Source organism: Malus sylvestris, chromosome 5 (genome assembly GCF_916048215.2).
Source record: "Malus sylvestris chromosome 5, drMalSylv7.2, whole genome shotgun sequence".
Classification (NCBI taxonomy): domain Eukaryota; kingdom Viridiplantae; phylum Streptophyta; class Magnoliopsida; order Rosales; family Rosaceae; genus Malus; species Malus sylvestris.
The window spans coordinates 18,085,548-18,103,285 of NC_062264.1; the positions used below are offsets into that span (position 1 = coordinate 18,085,548).

Genomic DNA, 17,738 nt, shown 5'->3' on the forward strand with positions numbered 1-17,738 from the left:
GAGGACAACTACAAATTCTCAAAAGCTTCACACTATCTTGATCAAGATAGTGTGAAGCAAAATCAATTCATGGTACCCAACAAAAGCTTCAACTCCAAAGCTTCACCTACAAAGCTTCAACTCTAAAGCTTCACCCACCACAAAAGCTTCACCTACAAAAGCTTCACCCACAATAGCTTCTCCTACAAAAGCTTCAACTCCGAAGCTTCGCCTACAAAAGCTTCACCCACAATAGCTTCACCTACAAAAGCTTCACCCATAAAAGCTTCACCAACAAAAGCTTTAACTCCGAAGCTTCACCTCCAAAGCTTCAACTCCAAAGTTTCACCTACAAAAGCTTCACCTACAAGCTTCACCTACAAAAGCTTCACCCACAAAAGCTTCACCCACAAAGGTTTCACCCACCACAAAAGCTTCACCAACAAAAGCTTCACCCACAAAAGCTTCACCCACCACAAAAGCTTCCCCCACCACAAAAGCTTCACCCACAAAAGCTTCACCTACAAAGCTTCAACACAAAAGCTTCAGCTACAAAAGCTTCACACTATCTTGATCAAGATAGCGTGAAGCAAAATCAATTCATGGTACCCAACAAAACTTCAACCTCAAAGTTTCACTTACAAAGCTTCAACACCAAAGCTTCACCTACAAAGCTTTAAAATATATATTTTGTTTTCGGAAATTCAAAAATTCAAAAATTCAGAAATTCGAAAATTCGAAAATTCGAAAATTCGAAATTCGAAAAAAAAAAATCGAAAATAAAATTGCCTAGGCCTCCTTTTCTTTGGGCCTAACAACTTTCATAACAAATATATATGAAGAAGGAGTTTTGGGCTACCATTTAGAAAGGAAATGCCTCATTCGTGAACACCCTCGATCGGAGACTTGTGGGACTCCTACCATATGCAACTGCACCTTGATACTCGGAAGTCTCACGACCACTCAGTGACTTGGATTTTTCAAGTCTCTAAACGAAAAGTTTTCCTCACTCGGGAAATTAAGGGAGCACTACCTTAACCTACATGCTTCACTCACAAAGCTTCAACATATAAGCTTCAACAAAAGGAAAAATTCAAAGAACTTAGTGAAGAAGGCCCTGGTGTATTTAACACAATACGTTGAAATGAAGCAAAGCTTGTTTATTGATATCTCTGATAAGTTACAAATATGTACATATACATGAATCAAAATAAGTAAACAAAAGGGATCCTTCATAAAGGTTGCTCAGGAGAAGTCTCAGCAGTCGGCAGAGCCCTAGAAAGATGAGGTACCAGAGGGTGATTATTCGGAGCCTCAGTACTAGGCAGAACCCCAAAAGGAGAAGCCACCGAAGGTTGATCATTTGGAGCTTCATTAGGCAGTACAACCCCAGAAGACGAAGGCAATAAATGCCTTTGGAACAAACCCACAAACCTCTGATGATCAAGTAAAATCTGACCATCAGATTCCTGCAGCTGGTCGAGTTTCCTCTTCATGTTTGTAGCATAGTCATGTGTGAGCTTGTGCAACTGTTTATTCTCATGCTTGAGCCCTCTGATCTCCTGTTTAAGACTTATCACTTCAGCCGCCAATGATTCAACTTGGCGGGTTCGAGCAAATAGGCGTTGGGCCATATTAGACACAGAATCTGCACAGGTGAACACTGAGAGCCAGAGAATCATTAACAGCCAACTCATCAGACCGTTTGGAAAATAGTCTGTTATCTTTGGGAGTGAGAAGGTTCCTGGCCACCACCGCAGCGGTCATATCATTCTTCATCACAGAGTCCCCAACGGTAAGAGGTCCAATAAGGGATAAGAAGGATGGGTGCCATATGTTGTCTTAAGAAGGCATTGCTGCCTCTTCACCAAAGTTCAAGTCAAAACGACGGTCGGATGGGCTAGACATTCTCATAAATGATGAAGGAGAAATGAGGTGCAATAAATCTCTGAAGTAAGAGGAAAATTCCTACAAGCAATAACTCTCTGAATGTACTTCTTGCACACAATTGGTGCCCTTAAAAGAGAAAGGGCAACATGGCCGTTGGTTTAAAAATCGAAGATGCACCACTCTCTGGATTCCGAAGAGGCACCACTTTCCACACGCAACATCAGCTCATCGGGTACTACATATAACTTTGCCAAAGATCTCTGACAAAAATTTAGACACATAAATTTTGAAGGTCCAGCTACCCTACTATTACCCACAAGGGTAAAGGAACAGCAACACTGCTTGATAACTAGAAAGTCCCAATGTGTGTCAACCTCCGTGCTCCGTGGCAGGGCAGACTGGCAAAAATGCCCAACCTTTACTCACATTCGAGAAAACACTCCCAATAAGATTGCTTGCTCAAAAATTGAAGAGGCACCGCTCTTCGAATCTCGAAAGCCAGACTCCCAATAGGATTACGTGCTCAAAAATCGAAAAGGCACTGCCCTCCGAATCTTGAGAGCCAGACTCCCAACAAGATTACTTTCTCAAAAATCGAAGAGACACTACTCTTCGAATCTCAAGAGTCAGACTCCCAACAGGATTGCTTTCTAAAAAATCGAAGAGGCACCGTTCTCCGAATCTCGAGAGCCAGACTCCCAACATGATTACTTTCTCAAAAATCGAAGAGACACTGCTCTCCGAATCTCAAGAGTTAGACTCCCAACAGGATTGCTTTCTCAAAAATCGAAGAGGCACCGTTTTTTTAATCTTGAGAGCCAGTTTCCCGACGGGATTGCTTGTTCGAAAACCGGATAGGCACCACTTTCCGAACTTCGAGAGCCAGATTTCCTTAGATAAAGCTTGTCTACAATCTTCACATGCAACATTAGCTTTCCAGATACCACAGACCATTTTTTCAAAGTGCTCTGACAAAGTTAAAACACGTGAAGCTTGCAGCTCCCACTACATTGCTATGACCAAGAAGGGTAAAGGAATAGAAATACTACTTGTTAGGGAGACTCCTATATATGTCGACCTACATCCTCCATAGCCAGGCAGACCTGCAAATAAAAAAAATGCTCAACTTTTCTTCACATCCGAAAGGGCACTCTCAGCAGAGTCTCTCGAAATACTCAGCTTCTTTTCCTCCCTATAATACCTCTACAAACAAGCCACATGAGAGTAAGAGTATCTCATATCATCAGGGTTAAAAGCAAGAGTATCCCATATCATGCTTTTTCTTTGTCTTTTCCTTTGGCCTTGTTCTTACCTGCAAGACAAGGAGAAAGAAAGCAATCAATCAGCACTTGGAATCAAGCTTCCAGTCAGGAACTGATTGCCTGGAACCTCTTGCCTGATTACTTACTTGGCATTGCTCTAGAGTACTCATCTTCAACATCTTATGCTTCCAGAAAAGATACCACATCTGCTTGAGGAACAGATAGGGCAAGTGAGAAGGATACAAGGAAGCATGTGGAGACAAGCGTAACAGAACACGTGCCAATACATCCACTACTTTGTTAACAGCAAAAGTATCCCATATCATCAGGGTCGAACATACTCTAGATTTGATAGACTTGTTTTGACCCTCAAATTCTTGAGTCGGCCTTATACTCTGGAAGAAACTAGAAAACCCTCCAGCCCAGTTCAAGAATAAGCCTGTGGAAAGTTACTTCTTCAAAAGCAAAAGTATCTCATATCATATCTTTTCCATTTGCTTCTCCTTATCTTTGTTGCTGTTTACGACACAAGAAGAAGGAGAACAATCAACCGAAAGCTGAAGTCGAACCTCCGATCCAGATTGCTTGCTTAGAAGTCTGATTGCTTACCTTGTTTGTTACCTCATTTGGCAAATCTCCTAGCTTGGCGACTTGGGGATTTCTACTATTGGGTTTGTATCGCACTTGATCAAGCCCGAAACTACAAGTAAGCTTTAAGTGAAATTGATACATTACCTTGTGCATTTTCATCGGTTAAAGATACCACCCCTGGATGGAGGAAAAGTACTTCCAGAGAAGATGCCACATCTACATATGAGACAGATAAGGCAAGTGAAAATGATATCACACTTCGGTACTTAGAAGTTTCGTGATTACTCAATGGCTTGGATCTTGCAAGTCCCTAACCGAGGAGCTTCCCTCACTCAGGAACTTAGGGGAGCACTGTTTGTACCATACTTGACCAATCCCGAAGCTACTAAGCACCGGTCAATGTTATACCGTCAAGGACCCAGAAGAGTTTCCCTCCAACCAAGAGGCTAATCACAGCGTGACACATGTTGACATCAGAAGCCAATCATAGCACGACACGTGTCAACATCAGAAGCCAATCAGAACACGACATGTGTCAATGTCAGACTGAAACTAGAAACTCTCTTCTATAAATAGAGATCATTCTCTCACAATATTTCCTAATGTCATTTGTACTAAATCATTCACTAGTACTCACTAAAGGAGAGCTTGAACCTATGTACTTGTGTAAACCCTTCACAATTAATGAGAACTCCTCTACTTCGTGGATGTAGCCAATCTGGGTGAATCACGTACATCTTGTGTTTGCTTCCCTGTCCCTATCCATTTACATACTTATCCACACTAATGACTGGAGCAATCTAGCGAAGGTCACAAACTTAACATTTTTTGTTGTACCAAAATCCTCACTGATTTTGTGCATCAACAACGACCAAGGCCAAAAAACGGCCTCATACAAAAACCATGTCAATCGATATGGTTGTTGGAGGCAATGCCAATATGGGGAATCTTGTTCGGCGTAGTTATCCGAGTTACAAGGTCAAATTGGTGAAGTGATTATACTCGAGGGCATAATAATTGGCCTACTTTGCATCCAAGGATCACAAATATTTGAAGAAACTCTTTTTATTTCATGTCAAGGCGTGAAGCAAAATCTGACTGAAGACGATGACACACAAAAATCTCACTTCAAAATAAAGCATCATTAGCCTCATCCTCATTGTAATTAGGCCACTTTTGGTTTTTGTTTGCTAAAAAAATAATTTTTATTTTCTTAACTATTCGGTTGTTTAGGCCGATACTTATGAAAATAAAGGGGCAACAAGCGGTTGTATGTAAAAAAAGTGTAATTTTAATGGTGATCCACTTTAGTTGGTAGGCATTCAGGTGTACCAGTTGGTTAATTTGGCAAAAGGGTTCATATTATTGGTTTGCCAAGCATCAATAAATTACATTCGACTGCACAAGCCGATACTCAAAAAAATAAAAGTGATGCGTTCGATGATCTGCTAGAGACAAGATTAATTTCCTTAACCATTTATTGTGCAGGCCGAAGCTCAAGAAACTTGGGGGCAATGTTTTGACCGGATTTTGCACGAGAGAAATATTGATGATGAGGATTGGTTTTCGGATAAAGGTTTGTAGAAACCAAATTCGCGCACCACCATGAAGGGTGGAGATGCACAAACTCGTTAACTTTTAAAATAGCAAACAACCATAAGCATCAAAGGTCAAGGGGTGGCCAAAGGCTCTCCGACAGTCAAGATAGTAGGCAATATTATAAGACATTAGTAGTAGGCAAGAAAATAAGTGTGCGATAACTGCGCTACCAGAGATGAACCTTAGAAGGATGTATTTATACTAGTTGAGATGTAGCCCTTTTAAGATATGGAATCCGTATTAAACCTAGAGAATCCAAAATGATATTAAGGAATAGATATTGCATCCTCTTAGAAGTTTAATTATTTGTGGACCATGCCAATCCCTAGATTGTAATATGGAAAACCTGGCTGATTCCTGAATAAATCAGGTTTCTATGTCTTGCAGAACATGCATGGTCAATCTCAGTGAAGTTGTCAGACTCCGATCACTGCTCCGAAACAAGATGATGGTGGCATCATTTATGCATCTATGCAACTCCATTATGGAAGTTGTTGAGTATATGACTAGCCTTCTGAGGTATTTGAATTTTGATCCACCTTACTCCGTCCTTGAAAAATTATGGTCCCACAAGGTTGAATCAATTACATAATCAATCTAGGTTTAAAGTCCTAATCAAATACAATGAAACTTAGAGGCGATAAGGTTTTGACTGAGGATAATTCCGTGTATCTTCAAAGAATATACCGAGAAGTTGGAATATTATCAGGCTTTTACAATTTGGCAAGCTTGGTCATCACGAAATCTAACCCTATAAATTGAAGTGGTTTGGCAACGTAGAGAGTCTCTTTAACTCAAACGCTCTACGTGAAACCTTCTCATACCCTGAGAAAAACACTAATTATCCTAACAACACTTTGGTGGCCACTAGCAACGCGTTCAATTTGGATTAACATCACGAGCTATAGAATTAGGCGATCAAGGAGCATCTTTAGTTTGGATTAACAACATTATTCCTGTGTCGGTTGGTTAACTATCCAAGTTGCTACCGGTGAGAAATCACTTCATTACCTTTCTCGGCGAAGTGAGATGTTACTTAGGTTACTCAATGTTCGACACATTGAAAGCCAAACCTTTATTGACTTCAAAGTAATGGCAACCTTGTCTTCATGTTTCCAGAACCCTAGGCCAAGAGGTCTTCCTTCCTCGACTGTTGTCGCTCGGTGCAGAAGTCAGTAACGTATTTCATCGCCACACCATCTATCATCTTACTCGCCCAACCGAGCTCGGTCGCGATTTGACAAGCCCGCATCAACAAGAAGGACATAGTTCAGTAATTATCAACCTACGCGCAACGTAACTCTTGTAATTTTTAGAATCAACACCTGTATATATCATTTGGCTTGCTATTAAATTATTTTTCTTTAACAAATGGATTCTCCAAGTTGGCAAGTTCCAAACATGATGAACGAGTGGAGAAATGACTCCAAATCTCTAAGCACAAGGTCAGCTCGATCATTTCTTGCACATTCCATTTTTATCTTATGATTCTGTTGACCCAAAAAACTACCAAACCTACATGGCACGCAGGCCGAGTAATCTATAAGCTAACTACGTCCTTCGGTGAATGCGGGGCGTGCCAACTCGTCGGCTGAGCTCGGCCGAGGAGTAAATTTTTTGATGTTGCGTTGGGCGCGCGGCTGACTTCTGCGTCTTGCGATTGCGACCAAGGAAGGAACACGTCTCGGCCTCTTGGGTTCTCAAACCTGAAGACAAGGCTACTATTCTTACAAAGTTCAATATCAAATTCGGCTTTCAATGTGCTGAATGTAATAACTTGTAACACCTCACTTCACCGAGAAGGCTGATGAGATAACCTCGACCAATAAGGATTCAGAAATCCTTCTCGACCGAGACTTGGATAGGTAATCAACCGTCCTCGCCGCAGTGTTGTTGATGCCAACGGAAGATGCTGCGAGATCGGCTGATTCTACGGTGACAGAGCTATCTATGCCGACTTAAGATATCACCGGTTGCTTTCACAGTGCTGTTGATGCCAACGGAAGATGTGTCAGCGAAAAAAGAAAATAAAAAAAATCTCAGTTGTTGAGAGAATTTGCGCAGGGCAGTTGTGTGTTGAATTGGAGGTCCTTGAACGTTGCCTGCGACTCTGTATTTATAGTGATGAATACGCACTGGTGGATAAGCTGAAAAAGACTCCCAAACTATTAAAACTCATCTTATCTCATCGAATCCAAGATAATCTGCATACTTGGGTAACGTCCATCTAATCAACCACCCAATATATATATATATATATATATATATATATACACAAAACAAAGTTTGCACCTTTCCAATGTGTTGGCAAACCTAATGTCGTCAATTATTCATATATATATATATATATATATATATATATATATATATATATAACAAAGTTTGCACCTTTCCAATGTGTTGGCAGACCTAATGTCGTCAATTATATATATATATATATATATATATATATATGGCTGATAGCTTTTAACACGGCATACATGCCATGTCCATCATCAATTTACTTCATCTGACAACATCCCCTTAGGTCTCCTATCTCATCCTCACCTCATCCACAATAGCCATAATCATTCTGATCAAACGAATTTTAAATTCATTTTACTTCCAAGTGCTGTCAGGCATCCCAAATCAATCCAAATTGTACTGCTTATTCAGGATATGAATCGCATTCTATTTATCTGGTTTAAGAAAATACCGAGATAATTCATATTAAAAGATAATTATAATATTATCCTTTAATAATCAAATTATCTCCACCTTCTCAACTGGCAGTCGAGAATCATGCCCACTCAACGGCCTCGATCGCTTGGGCCAATGATGTAAAATCGGGTCCAAACAGATTCTTATATCCCCCTTTATATTGCTGAGTCAATTCCAAGTGGATGCGAAGTGGGGCCCAACCTAACCTAAACAAGTATTTTTTGTTTTTACCTAAATGGGAAGGGGTGGAAAACAATTTATATGCAACAAGTTCTGTGACCGTATCGTTTCAGTTTAATAATATATTATTATGTAAATTTTTTTTTTACACGTATCAATACATTAATTAATCAAAACGCTACGTGATGGTGCTTATCCATCTAAGTCTTTCTCAAAGGAGACAAGACAATAACCAAGTCAAGTGGCATAACTCAGTGTGCGAAATGAGTGGGAATAGCTTGAAAATTATAATATATCGGCAAATTGAGATTAAGTAGCAATTTGAAGAAAACAAATAAATAAAAATTTTGGTGTTGATTTCTTTAAATTTGTACAACGATACAATAACAATAAGAAAGATAAAAAATCACTTGGTATTGTTTTTTTTGTTAGAAAAGTCAATAAATTAAATACTACACGATATTTTTATGCGTAAAAACAAGATACTAACTTCATCAATAATGACTCAAGTTTGTAATAGCATCAGCAGTCCATTAGAAACATGTGTGCAAAAAATATAGTACTTAAACTTTGAAAATGTTAGACAGATCAAAATTTTAGACCATCTTTTATAGATTACATGATATGGCGGTTGAGGAGTAGTCCAACCATCAATCGCCACATCATGTAGCCTATAAAAAATAGTCTAAAAATTTAATCTCTAGGATCACCTAGAAACTTTTAGCTAAGAAACGAATGTCCTAAATGCGACTAAAATTTCGTTGTCGTGTGTTGCTCAAAGAAATAAGAATATTGCATTTGTGTTTTTCATCTATTTTTTCTTCGTTCAACAATTATTACCCGTGAGATTGACCTAGAGACCTTCTTCAACAACCATTGTTCATATTTTCCATGTTCAGTTGATGACGTAAAGGAAAATTTCAGTTGGGTTGTTTTTGCTAAAGTAATTCTATTATGAACTAATATGTGTTCAAATTTGAGAATGAACTTGTATTTATCTAAACACGTTGTCATTTTATTATTAGACATGCTCTTTTGTCCCTTTGCAATGCCACGCGACCGGAACAACTCTACGCCTACAAAAAATTCTTCGGGACTAAGTCTCAAATATAAACCTTGTCCTCATGAAAACGAGCAATCACCCATAATGATAATAAGTTCCTTTGTCCTATATCCTAAATTCCTAAGTAGAAGGAATTAGCCATGCAAGGAAAACCAATCGTGAAAAACTGAGACTTAATCCCGATTGGTTTGGAACAAAATCTATTTAAGTCTTGCTAATTCCACGCGCTTTCCGTCGCGTGTGAAACTGAGATATCATCCATTTACGGCGCCGTCTCTTGTTCCCTTCCTCGTAGTCACAGAAACCGGAAAACGAAACACTACAGAAACCTCCTGGAACCACCATTAACCGTGTCTATTAATTTAGGCAACCAAGAACGGTGCTTACCATTTTAATAAAAAGTAATAAAAATTCAACAAATAAAGTACGCGGATTAGGGGTTGTATAAAAAAGGACGAGAGCTGTTAGAACGAGATACATGCCAAGATTTCAACTTTCATCTTTCCTATTCGTCTGCACCTTGCTACTCATCGTTTCCTCCCGACTGTTCCTCCATGTCGATTTCTGGAATTCAAGGCCAGCTTCTTGAAGTCACTGGTATGGTTTCGATTTCCCATTATTTTTTTGTGCCAAAATACACAATTTTTTAGAAAAATTCAAGAAAGCCCATCAAAATCTTCTTCTTTATCTTCTGTTTCTGTTTTTGTTATTCAAAATTCTGAGTTTTTTTTATGTGGGTTTTGATTATCTGTTGGTGCTGCAGTTATTGGTTGTAACAAATTGAGAGATACGGAATGGATTTCACGGCAGGACCCATATGTCTGTCTTGAATATGCTAACACCAAGCACCGCACCAGAACATGCACAGGTAATTTCGGATTTAAGCCCTGTTTGCTTGGTTAAGTTGGCCTAAATTTCAATTTTTGTTGTTCTTGCAATCTGGAGATTTGGATCTAATTTTGTACTCATATCCATGTTGTAATTATTGGTATAGACGGCGGTAAACATCCCACATTCCAAGAGAAGTTCGTGTTTCCACTGGTTGAAGGTCTTAGGGAAATCAATGTTATGGTCTGGAACAGCAACACTGTCACATCGGACGACTTCATTGGCGGGGGAAAGTATGAAATTCTCAACCCATATACGTCAACATCTCGATTTTGGCTTTCTTTGAGACCATTTTGGTTATTCTGAATTTTTGAGTTTGCTGATTTGGGTTATTTGGTGTGTCATGACTTTTAGGGTTCAACTTCAGAAGGTTCTTACTCAGGATTATGACGACAGCGCATGGCCGCTTCAGACTAAACATGGCCGGTAACTCCAATAACTTTGATCTCATTGCTTTTTATTTGTTCTAATGCTACTATAATGTGAGTGGTTGGATTGTAAGGCATACTAATCAGGTTGCATATAGGTGTTATTTTTAAAACATGACTTTATTTTAAGCCTGCCGCTCTAGTTGGATGTTCATTTTCCAGAATTCTTAACATATCCAAACTCCTATGTTTCTGTTAGCAAATTGTTGTTGCACCTTGTTCCATCTCTAATTAATTCAAATTATCCGAAAAGGAGGTGGTTGTGTGTACTATGCATGCTCAAGTCAATGATCTTCATGCATGAATTTCCTTTTTCTTCCCAACTGGATTGTTCGTGTTAACCATGTATCTGAAGCTGTAGATAACTTAACCAATATTACATCCCTTGATTTGGTCCTTCATATTTATTTTTCATGATGAGATAGATTAATTTTGGGTTTGCATTACATTAGGCGAAGAAACAGCTGTTCATTGTTGGATTATGACTAGATCATGCAAGTCCATGAGTTTGTTTTAGGAGCAAACATTGCGTGAATTATGTGTAAGCACTCGTGTTTATGCTGCAACATTAGGGAGCTGATAGTGGCCTAAATGAGACATGCCCCAAGTAGATTGATGTCCCTAATTGACGATGCTATTTCTGTGTCATCTGTTCGTGAAGTCTCCACTCAACATTCACTCAAATTACTTTCACGTGGTTTTGTGTTCCATCTATCAATTCTCGGACAGCTCAAACACGGGCTGTGCAATCATTCACCATCTTATTTTTTAGATTCTGTAAAATAAAAGGGCGAACAAAAAAAGGAGGGAATTAATTTTCCTTCCTTGTCTGGTGTATTGAGAGACCCCTTAGGAGGGGTAGGCTAGGATATGGGGTTAAAAACTGTGCAATATATCCCTCGTATTAAGTAGAGTAGTAATTTACAATTTGGGCTAAAGAAGAGAAAAGGGCTGGGAATTTGATAGAATATCTTGCAGTACATTTCATCCTTTTTGAGTACCAGTTTTGATTTTCCTTTCTTACAAAAGCACGGAATTGGTTTTTGCATCTAGAAGGTTCATTAAACAAATCGTCCTATACTTAGATGTATTCTGCTGTGTTTTGAAATTGTTTGACTTCTGACACAAACTCTTTTTCATAGTAGATATGCAGGAGAAGTGCGGCTCATAATGCATTATTCGAAGACCAATGTAAATTGCACCCTCTCTCAATATAACCGGTGACTTTTGAACAGTCTTGTATAGTCATGTTAATTATCTGTCCTTACTGTGTTTGGGTTACTGCAGAAACCGACATCAAGCTATGCTCCGTCTGCAGCACCATATGGAGCACCACATGCATCACAAGCTCATCTATATTCAGCCCCCCCACCTGCAGGTCATTATGCACCACCAGCGCCTGGACCTTACCCACCAGTGCCAGCAGGCTACCCAGCTCCATCTCCCTATCCTTCATACTTGCCTAATTCAGCAGGGTATCCACCATCTCCATATGGTCCCAATCCAGCGGCGTATGGCCATACTCCATCTTCCTATCCTCTCGCACCATACCCACCAACTTCAACATATCCCCCACCCCCACAATCCTCACCCTATCCTCCAAGTAAGTTCCTTCTTCGTTTTTATTTCCTTTTCTGTGTCTTACTTCTGGCTGCTAATATGATTCATCAAATACTAATTTTCTGTTGTACACTTTTCAATCAGATCCTTTTCCTGGACTTTATCCTCCATCACCGTACTAAGATAGAGCTCCTCCAGTTGTACTGGAAAAAGAGAGAGATCTCACCGAGACCCCAAATGAAGATGCGATTGATTAGATGTGGTGGTACTAATTGTGTATAGTCTAATACTCTTAGTTTGGTAGTTGTCTTACAGCATAGACGGATGTTCCAAATTTCAAATGTGCGCATTCTTTCTCCCCACTGTTTATAAAACTGGGAGTTTCTGAACCAGAATTTTGCGAACCTAGATGATTCTGTTATTCTTTGGCCTTTTTCCTTAATTCACGCGGCAGTTACGTGTTGTTTTATTCTAGATTTGAACTTGTTCGAATCATTTGTATATGTTGGTGGATAGGTCGCAAAAACTTGCTCGAAATCCTGAAGTTATGAAGGGAATTGGTAATCTGAATTTTCATCTGAAAGGCAAAACAAGAATGCTTTATAATCGGCGCAGGTCGAATGCAGTCTATTGCTATACCTTGGAGCCAACAGAATAAAATTTCGTTCTGCAGAATTGCTGTCACTTTCAAGGAGTTTCAATCTACAATGAAGCAAAAAAAGTGTTCCTCGAGTAAATCTCCAGTTCTAGGCAACGCGCCTCTCACAATAACTGATCATGCGACCAGCATGTGATTCACGTTGTATATATCCGTCGTTTTCAAACTTCTGTCTAGAATCGATATATATGACTTATAATGATTTAGGTCTTGTATATGCATCCGTTCAGGTCGTATACTATAACTTCTCCCTGAACCCTAAAGCTAAAGGCAACGGAATAAAATCGACCTGTTTTGATTTTTTTCTCACCTTGACGGTACGAGGAGCAGCATTATTGCTTGTCCGTGCACTGATGATCTATCCCACTCGATCGTATGAATGCTTTCATAAGTAAAAATCAATAGTGTTATAAAGTAGTCCATTATGAAGGGCGATGATGAAATTTATTTCGAACATAAGAGCATCTCCACCAGTTTTAGGAGGGCAAGGGCAATTGCAATGGAGGTACTTTTACTGTTCACTCTAAAAAGTAATTGTCTTTGTGTAAGTCTACCGGTTTGGAAAGCAGAAGGACAAGGGCGATTACTATTCACAAATATATTTTTGGCTTTTTAGCCAAAATGGTTCCTGAGATTTGCATAACTTCTTATTTTGGTCCTTGAGATTTGAAATCAATAGAAGTGGTCTTTGACATTGTCCACTATCAATCATTTTGGTTATTTCATGAAAAATTATGTTAAATAAATATCAAAATGACAAAAATAACCTTAATTTAACAAACAATAGGCCAAAATGATTTGACAAAAAAATGAGGGTATTTTTATCATTTTATTCTTATTTAATGAAGGTTTTTTTCCGGAAAAAACCCAAATGATTGATGATGAAAAATCTCAGAGGCCACTTCTATTGGTTTCAAATCTCAGGACCAAAGTGAGGAGAATATGAAAATCTTAGGGACCATTTTGGCTAAAAAAACCTATATTTTTTATATGTTTTATGCCTTGTAAATGTGTAATTAGCAAGTTTGTTCTTAAAAAATAAAACTTCATATTTAATTTCGATAATTTAATTTTAAATACAAAACAAAGTATAATATTACAAACAAGCATAATTAATAATAGTAAATACTAGGATTAAGTACCTAAAATCTCCTAACCTTTTAGTGTCATTCTAAATTGGTCTCAATCTTTTTAAACATTTCAAAAAGGTACCTAACCTATTGAAAATGTCACATCTATTAAGCTCCTATTAAATTTCTGTTAAATTACCTAAGCTTACTTTATCTCCAAAATCAATAGAAGGTCATGGAAGCATGGTTACCACATACTAACGGTCACCACCACCCCATCAAGTCATCACCTCCAAACCCAACGCATAACCATTGACTCCACCCTACGACTCAAGCCACCAACATCAAGAAGAAGGTCATGGAGGTTAGTACGAGCTGTCATGATGTGGTTGGTGGGTTTTGAATATAAAGGTTGGGATGGGGTTTCGGTGACCGTAGTTTGAGCTTGGAGGTGGTGGTGGCTTATTATTTCCCATCTTTATTTTGTTTTCCACTTTTTTTTGTGAATTTGTTTATTTATATTTATTTTTCATCTTCATGTTTTTTTTAATGTTATTTTTATTATTATTTTAGTGTCCATATAAGCTAATAAGTGGGATCAATTGTTGTCGCATGTACATTAACGGAAAAATAAATTGGGGATTAACGGATGTAACATTTTTAATAGGTTGGGTACTTGTTTGAAATGTTTAAAAAAGTTGAGACCAATTTAGAATGACACTAAAAGGTTGGGAGGAGGGTTAGGTACTTAATCCTAAATAATAATTAGAGTAATTAACTATGCTAGAAATTAATAGTAAACGATATAAGGCATAATAGATGACGATGGGCAAGAATGGTAGTAACGACAAATGAGCATAATTAAATCAGTTGCATCTGTGTGGGGGGCCTTTTAATTAATACAACGTCATCTGGGTGGAACCCAAGCTCTGCGCTGATGTCAGCGAGCAAAACACACAGGCGCAAGCCTAGGCCCAATTGCCTCCCCAATTTTGCATCGGTGGACCACTTTTTTCGGGGCAAAGGCAATTCAAACCAATTGCCCTATCAATTGAGCGATGGGTGGATGATGTGACTATTCACATGGATTTTGCAAGGCCCACTTTGTCTTGTCATGAGATAGTCCATATTGGTTTGTAGCCTAAAAGTCTTGAGGATGATTATAGGCATAATAGTCATTGTATGGTAAAAATTATGTGGATCTGAGAGCTCTACCACTCTGGCAAAAATAAATAAATAAAAAATTTGGACACAAAATAAAGATAAGGATGGTTGAAGACCTAGGCATCATAGAGGAATTGTAAACGGAAATTCCTGCGACAAATCAAGTAAGAATATGTGTACAAAGTAATTGTATTTGTATTAATGAAAAATTAAGGTTTACAGTCTTTGATAAAAAATGTTAATCCTCTTATTTGATCTTCGGGGTTGCAAACTTTATATGTAGGATTGTTGATCCTAGGGCTGTGATGACTTGATCTTGAATGAACACATGCCACAAGATTTTGGCTTGTGGCTATAAAAGAATCGGCACATATGATGGTGCTTGATGATTCTTCAAGGGTTTGGCGAAGAACGCAGAGAGTTTTATAAGCCTTCTAAGTATTTGGAAATTTGGGAGCTTGGGAATTTGAAAGCCTTAACGTTTGGCTTTCTTTGTATTGGAGCCTCTTATTTATAGTCTCTCCAAGCTTTGCCTACGGATGGATTTAGTCTTGATTGTGGCTTGATTGATTGATGAAAGAACCAGGACTTGATTTGCAACTTGGTTTGTGATTTGACTCCATCAATTAATATTTTATTTAATTAAAATCAAATCAAATAATTCCTTTCCGCCAAGTGTTGACACGTGTACTTCTTGATAACTTGTTTGATTTTGATGAGTCACATCCATGTGTACGATTTTTGAGACACATGGAGTATGCCACGTAAGTCCTCACATGTCAAAACTTTAATGTGTTGGTGAACATTTACTTCACCGAAATTTCGATGTCTACATCTGCCCCCACTTTAACAGCGACATTTGCATGTGCTTGTAGGGCCAGCCCTGGCCTAGTGCTAGCTGGGTAACCGTCTAGGGCCTCAAAAAATTCAGGCACAAAAATTATTAGCGGGGAATATTCATTTGTTTTTATAAGACTACAAATTCTAAAATTTGATTAAACCATCAATAAAGTTAACTGGAAAGGGTGGTTTTCATTGCCCACCGTTGACCCAAAGGTTTTAGGTTTGAAACCCACTGCCCCTTTTTTTCTTACCAATTTTTGTTTGGGAGGAATAGGCACATTTCCCATTTGCTATTTACTTCATGTCTTTCCCAATTACCACACAGTTAAAGCTATGAAAATACATAATTTTATGGACCACATATAACCCCTTGAAAATACAAATAATTAATAAAACAATAAATTAGAAATCTAGTCCCCAACACCTATCTATGTTATTCCTCAACCCTTTTGTCGACTCTAACTTCCGCCTAAGCAACGGCCATAAGCCATGCCTCTCAATCAATACATATGGATGTAGTTCAGAGAAAATTGCAAACTATGCCTCACAAAAATAATTTGTGGCAGAGCAGAATATCTAATAGCTCATGAAGACAATAAAGTTGCAATGAAGCGGAGGCCTCATTGCAACTTTATCGAGACAAAGAGGTAGAATTGGAGAAGGATTTTGATGCCAAATTTACCCAACTCATGAAAGTAAAAAAATTACGAAAGAAATTTCATTAGTTCCACAAGTTTAGGGGTTTAAAATGTGAATGATGAGAGGTTCTATGTTGAGAGGCATGGTTGCTGCTACCCATGAAGGAAGTGAAAGAGATAGCGTTAAGGTTTAGAAAGAACAAAGATAGGTGGTGGGATCCAGAATTCTAATTATCTTTAACTTTGTGCTCATGACCCATAATTCTAATTATCTTTAACTTTCTGCTCATTCATTGCTTATACATATCAATTAAAGACTAAAAAATATGATTATTTTTTAATCGCATATTGACAAGGTTAGTAAATAAGAAAAAACATCACATGATTTATATAAAGGACTTCAAAATTTTAGATAGAGGGGAAACAAAATTCATCATTTATCTACTTGTACACTAAGATTTTTTGGTTTCCTTCTCTCGATACAAAATAAATTGGTTTTTTCATGTTTCTAAATTATTGAGTTTGAAGTGCTTTTCTAGCTGTAATTTTTCTTCTTATGTGTGAAAACAATATTTTTTTTATAAGGAACTAGGGCATATTTTTTGGCATTGTCCTGGGCCTCAAAAATATTAGGATTGGCCCTGTGTGCTCGTCATATGTAGAAGGTTTGTTTTGAAGTCCCTTGCATAGTGAATGTATTTTGGCCACTACACTTTGAAGTTCCTATACGTAGATGTCGATTTAAGGGCCATTAAGGCTTGATCTTGAATTGGGTTGAAAGTTTCTTCAAGGACTGTAGAAGCTTGGTCTTGAATTGGGCAGAAAGTTTCTTCAAGAGTCATCGAGGCTTGGTTTTGAATGAAACGGGACCCTGTGGAGTTTCACGTAGCTGGTGATCTTTAGCTCTAGTAATGGATGAGTGGAAGTGGAGGATTACTAATTCAGTATTGTGGACATTGAAATTTCGGGAAAATAAATGTTTACCAACAAATACAATTTTGACTCATTAGGGCTTATGTGGCACACCATGGGTCTCGCCCAATTGCACACATTGCATGTGACTTATCAAAGTCCGATAAGTAATCAAGAGTGAATCATGTCGATATTTGAGACCTCTATTAAACAAATCAGATCAAGTAAAGGAAGAGCAAATTAACCTAATCGATCAAATTCCTCAATTATGGTTTAATTACTTAACTATTGATTCTGATTTAATAACTAACTA

The 17,738-nt window shown here is 38.2% G+C and overlaps 1 protein-coding gene across 2 annotated transcripts; it reads left to right on the forward strand.

Annotated features, from left to right (window-relative positions):
* The first annotated feature begins 9,597 nt into the window (after positions 1–9,597).
* LOC126620645 (protein SRC2 homolog) lies at positions 9,598–12,609 on the forward strand. 2 transcript variants are annotated; one of them, XM_050288858.1, is made up of 7 exons: positions 9,598–9,861; positions 10,028–10,132; positions 10,259–10,385; positions 10,507–10,578; positions 11,723–11,771; positions 11,868–12,183; positions 12,285–12,609. In XM_050288858.1, exons 1-7 carry the CDS (start codon positions 9,819–9,821, stop codon positions 12,320–12,322), a joined length of 750 nt encoding a protein of 249 aa, XP_050144815.1. In that variant the 5' UTR covers positions 9,598–9,818; the 3' UTR covers positions 12,323–12,609. The 2 variants fall into 2 exon arrangements, with proteins under 2 accessions (XP_050144815.1, XP_050144816.1); XM_050288859.1 differs by having other exon boundaries at positions 11,726–11,771.
* Positions 12,610–17,738: the final 5,129 nt, after the last annotated feature.

What these genes read in the sequence shown, in the direction of transcription:
- LOC126620645 (XM_050288858.1), top strand. Translation starts at nt 9,819, where the DNA reads ATGTCGATTTCTGGAATTCAAGGCCAGCTTCTTGAAGTCACTG. An exon ending in CCGCACCAGAACATGCACAG is followed by an intron (nt 10,133 to 10,258) that starts GTAATTTCGGAT and finishes TTATTGGTATAG; the next exon opens with ACGGCGGTAAACATCCCACA. An exon ending in GACTTCATTGGCGGGGGAAA is followed by an intron (nt 10,386 to 10,506) that starts GTATGAAATTCT and finishes CATGACTTTTAG; the next exon opens with GGTTCAACTTCAGAAGGTTC.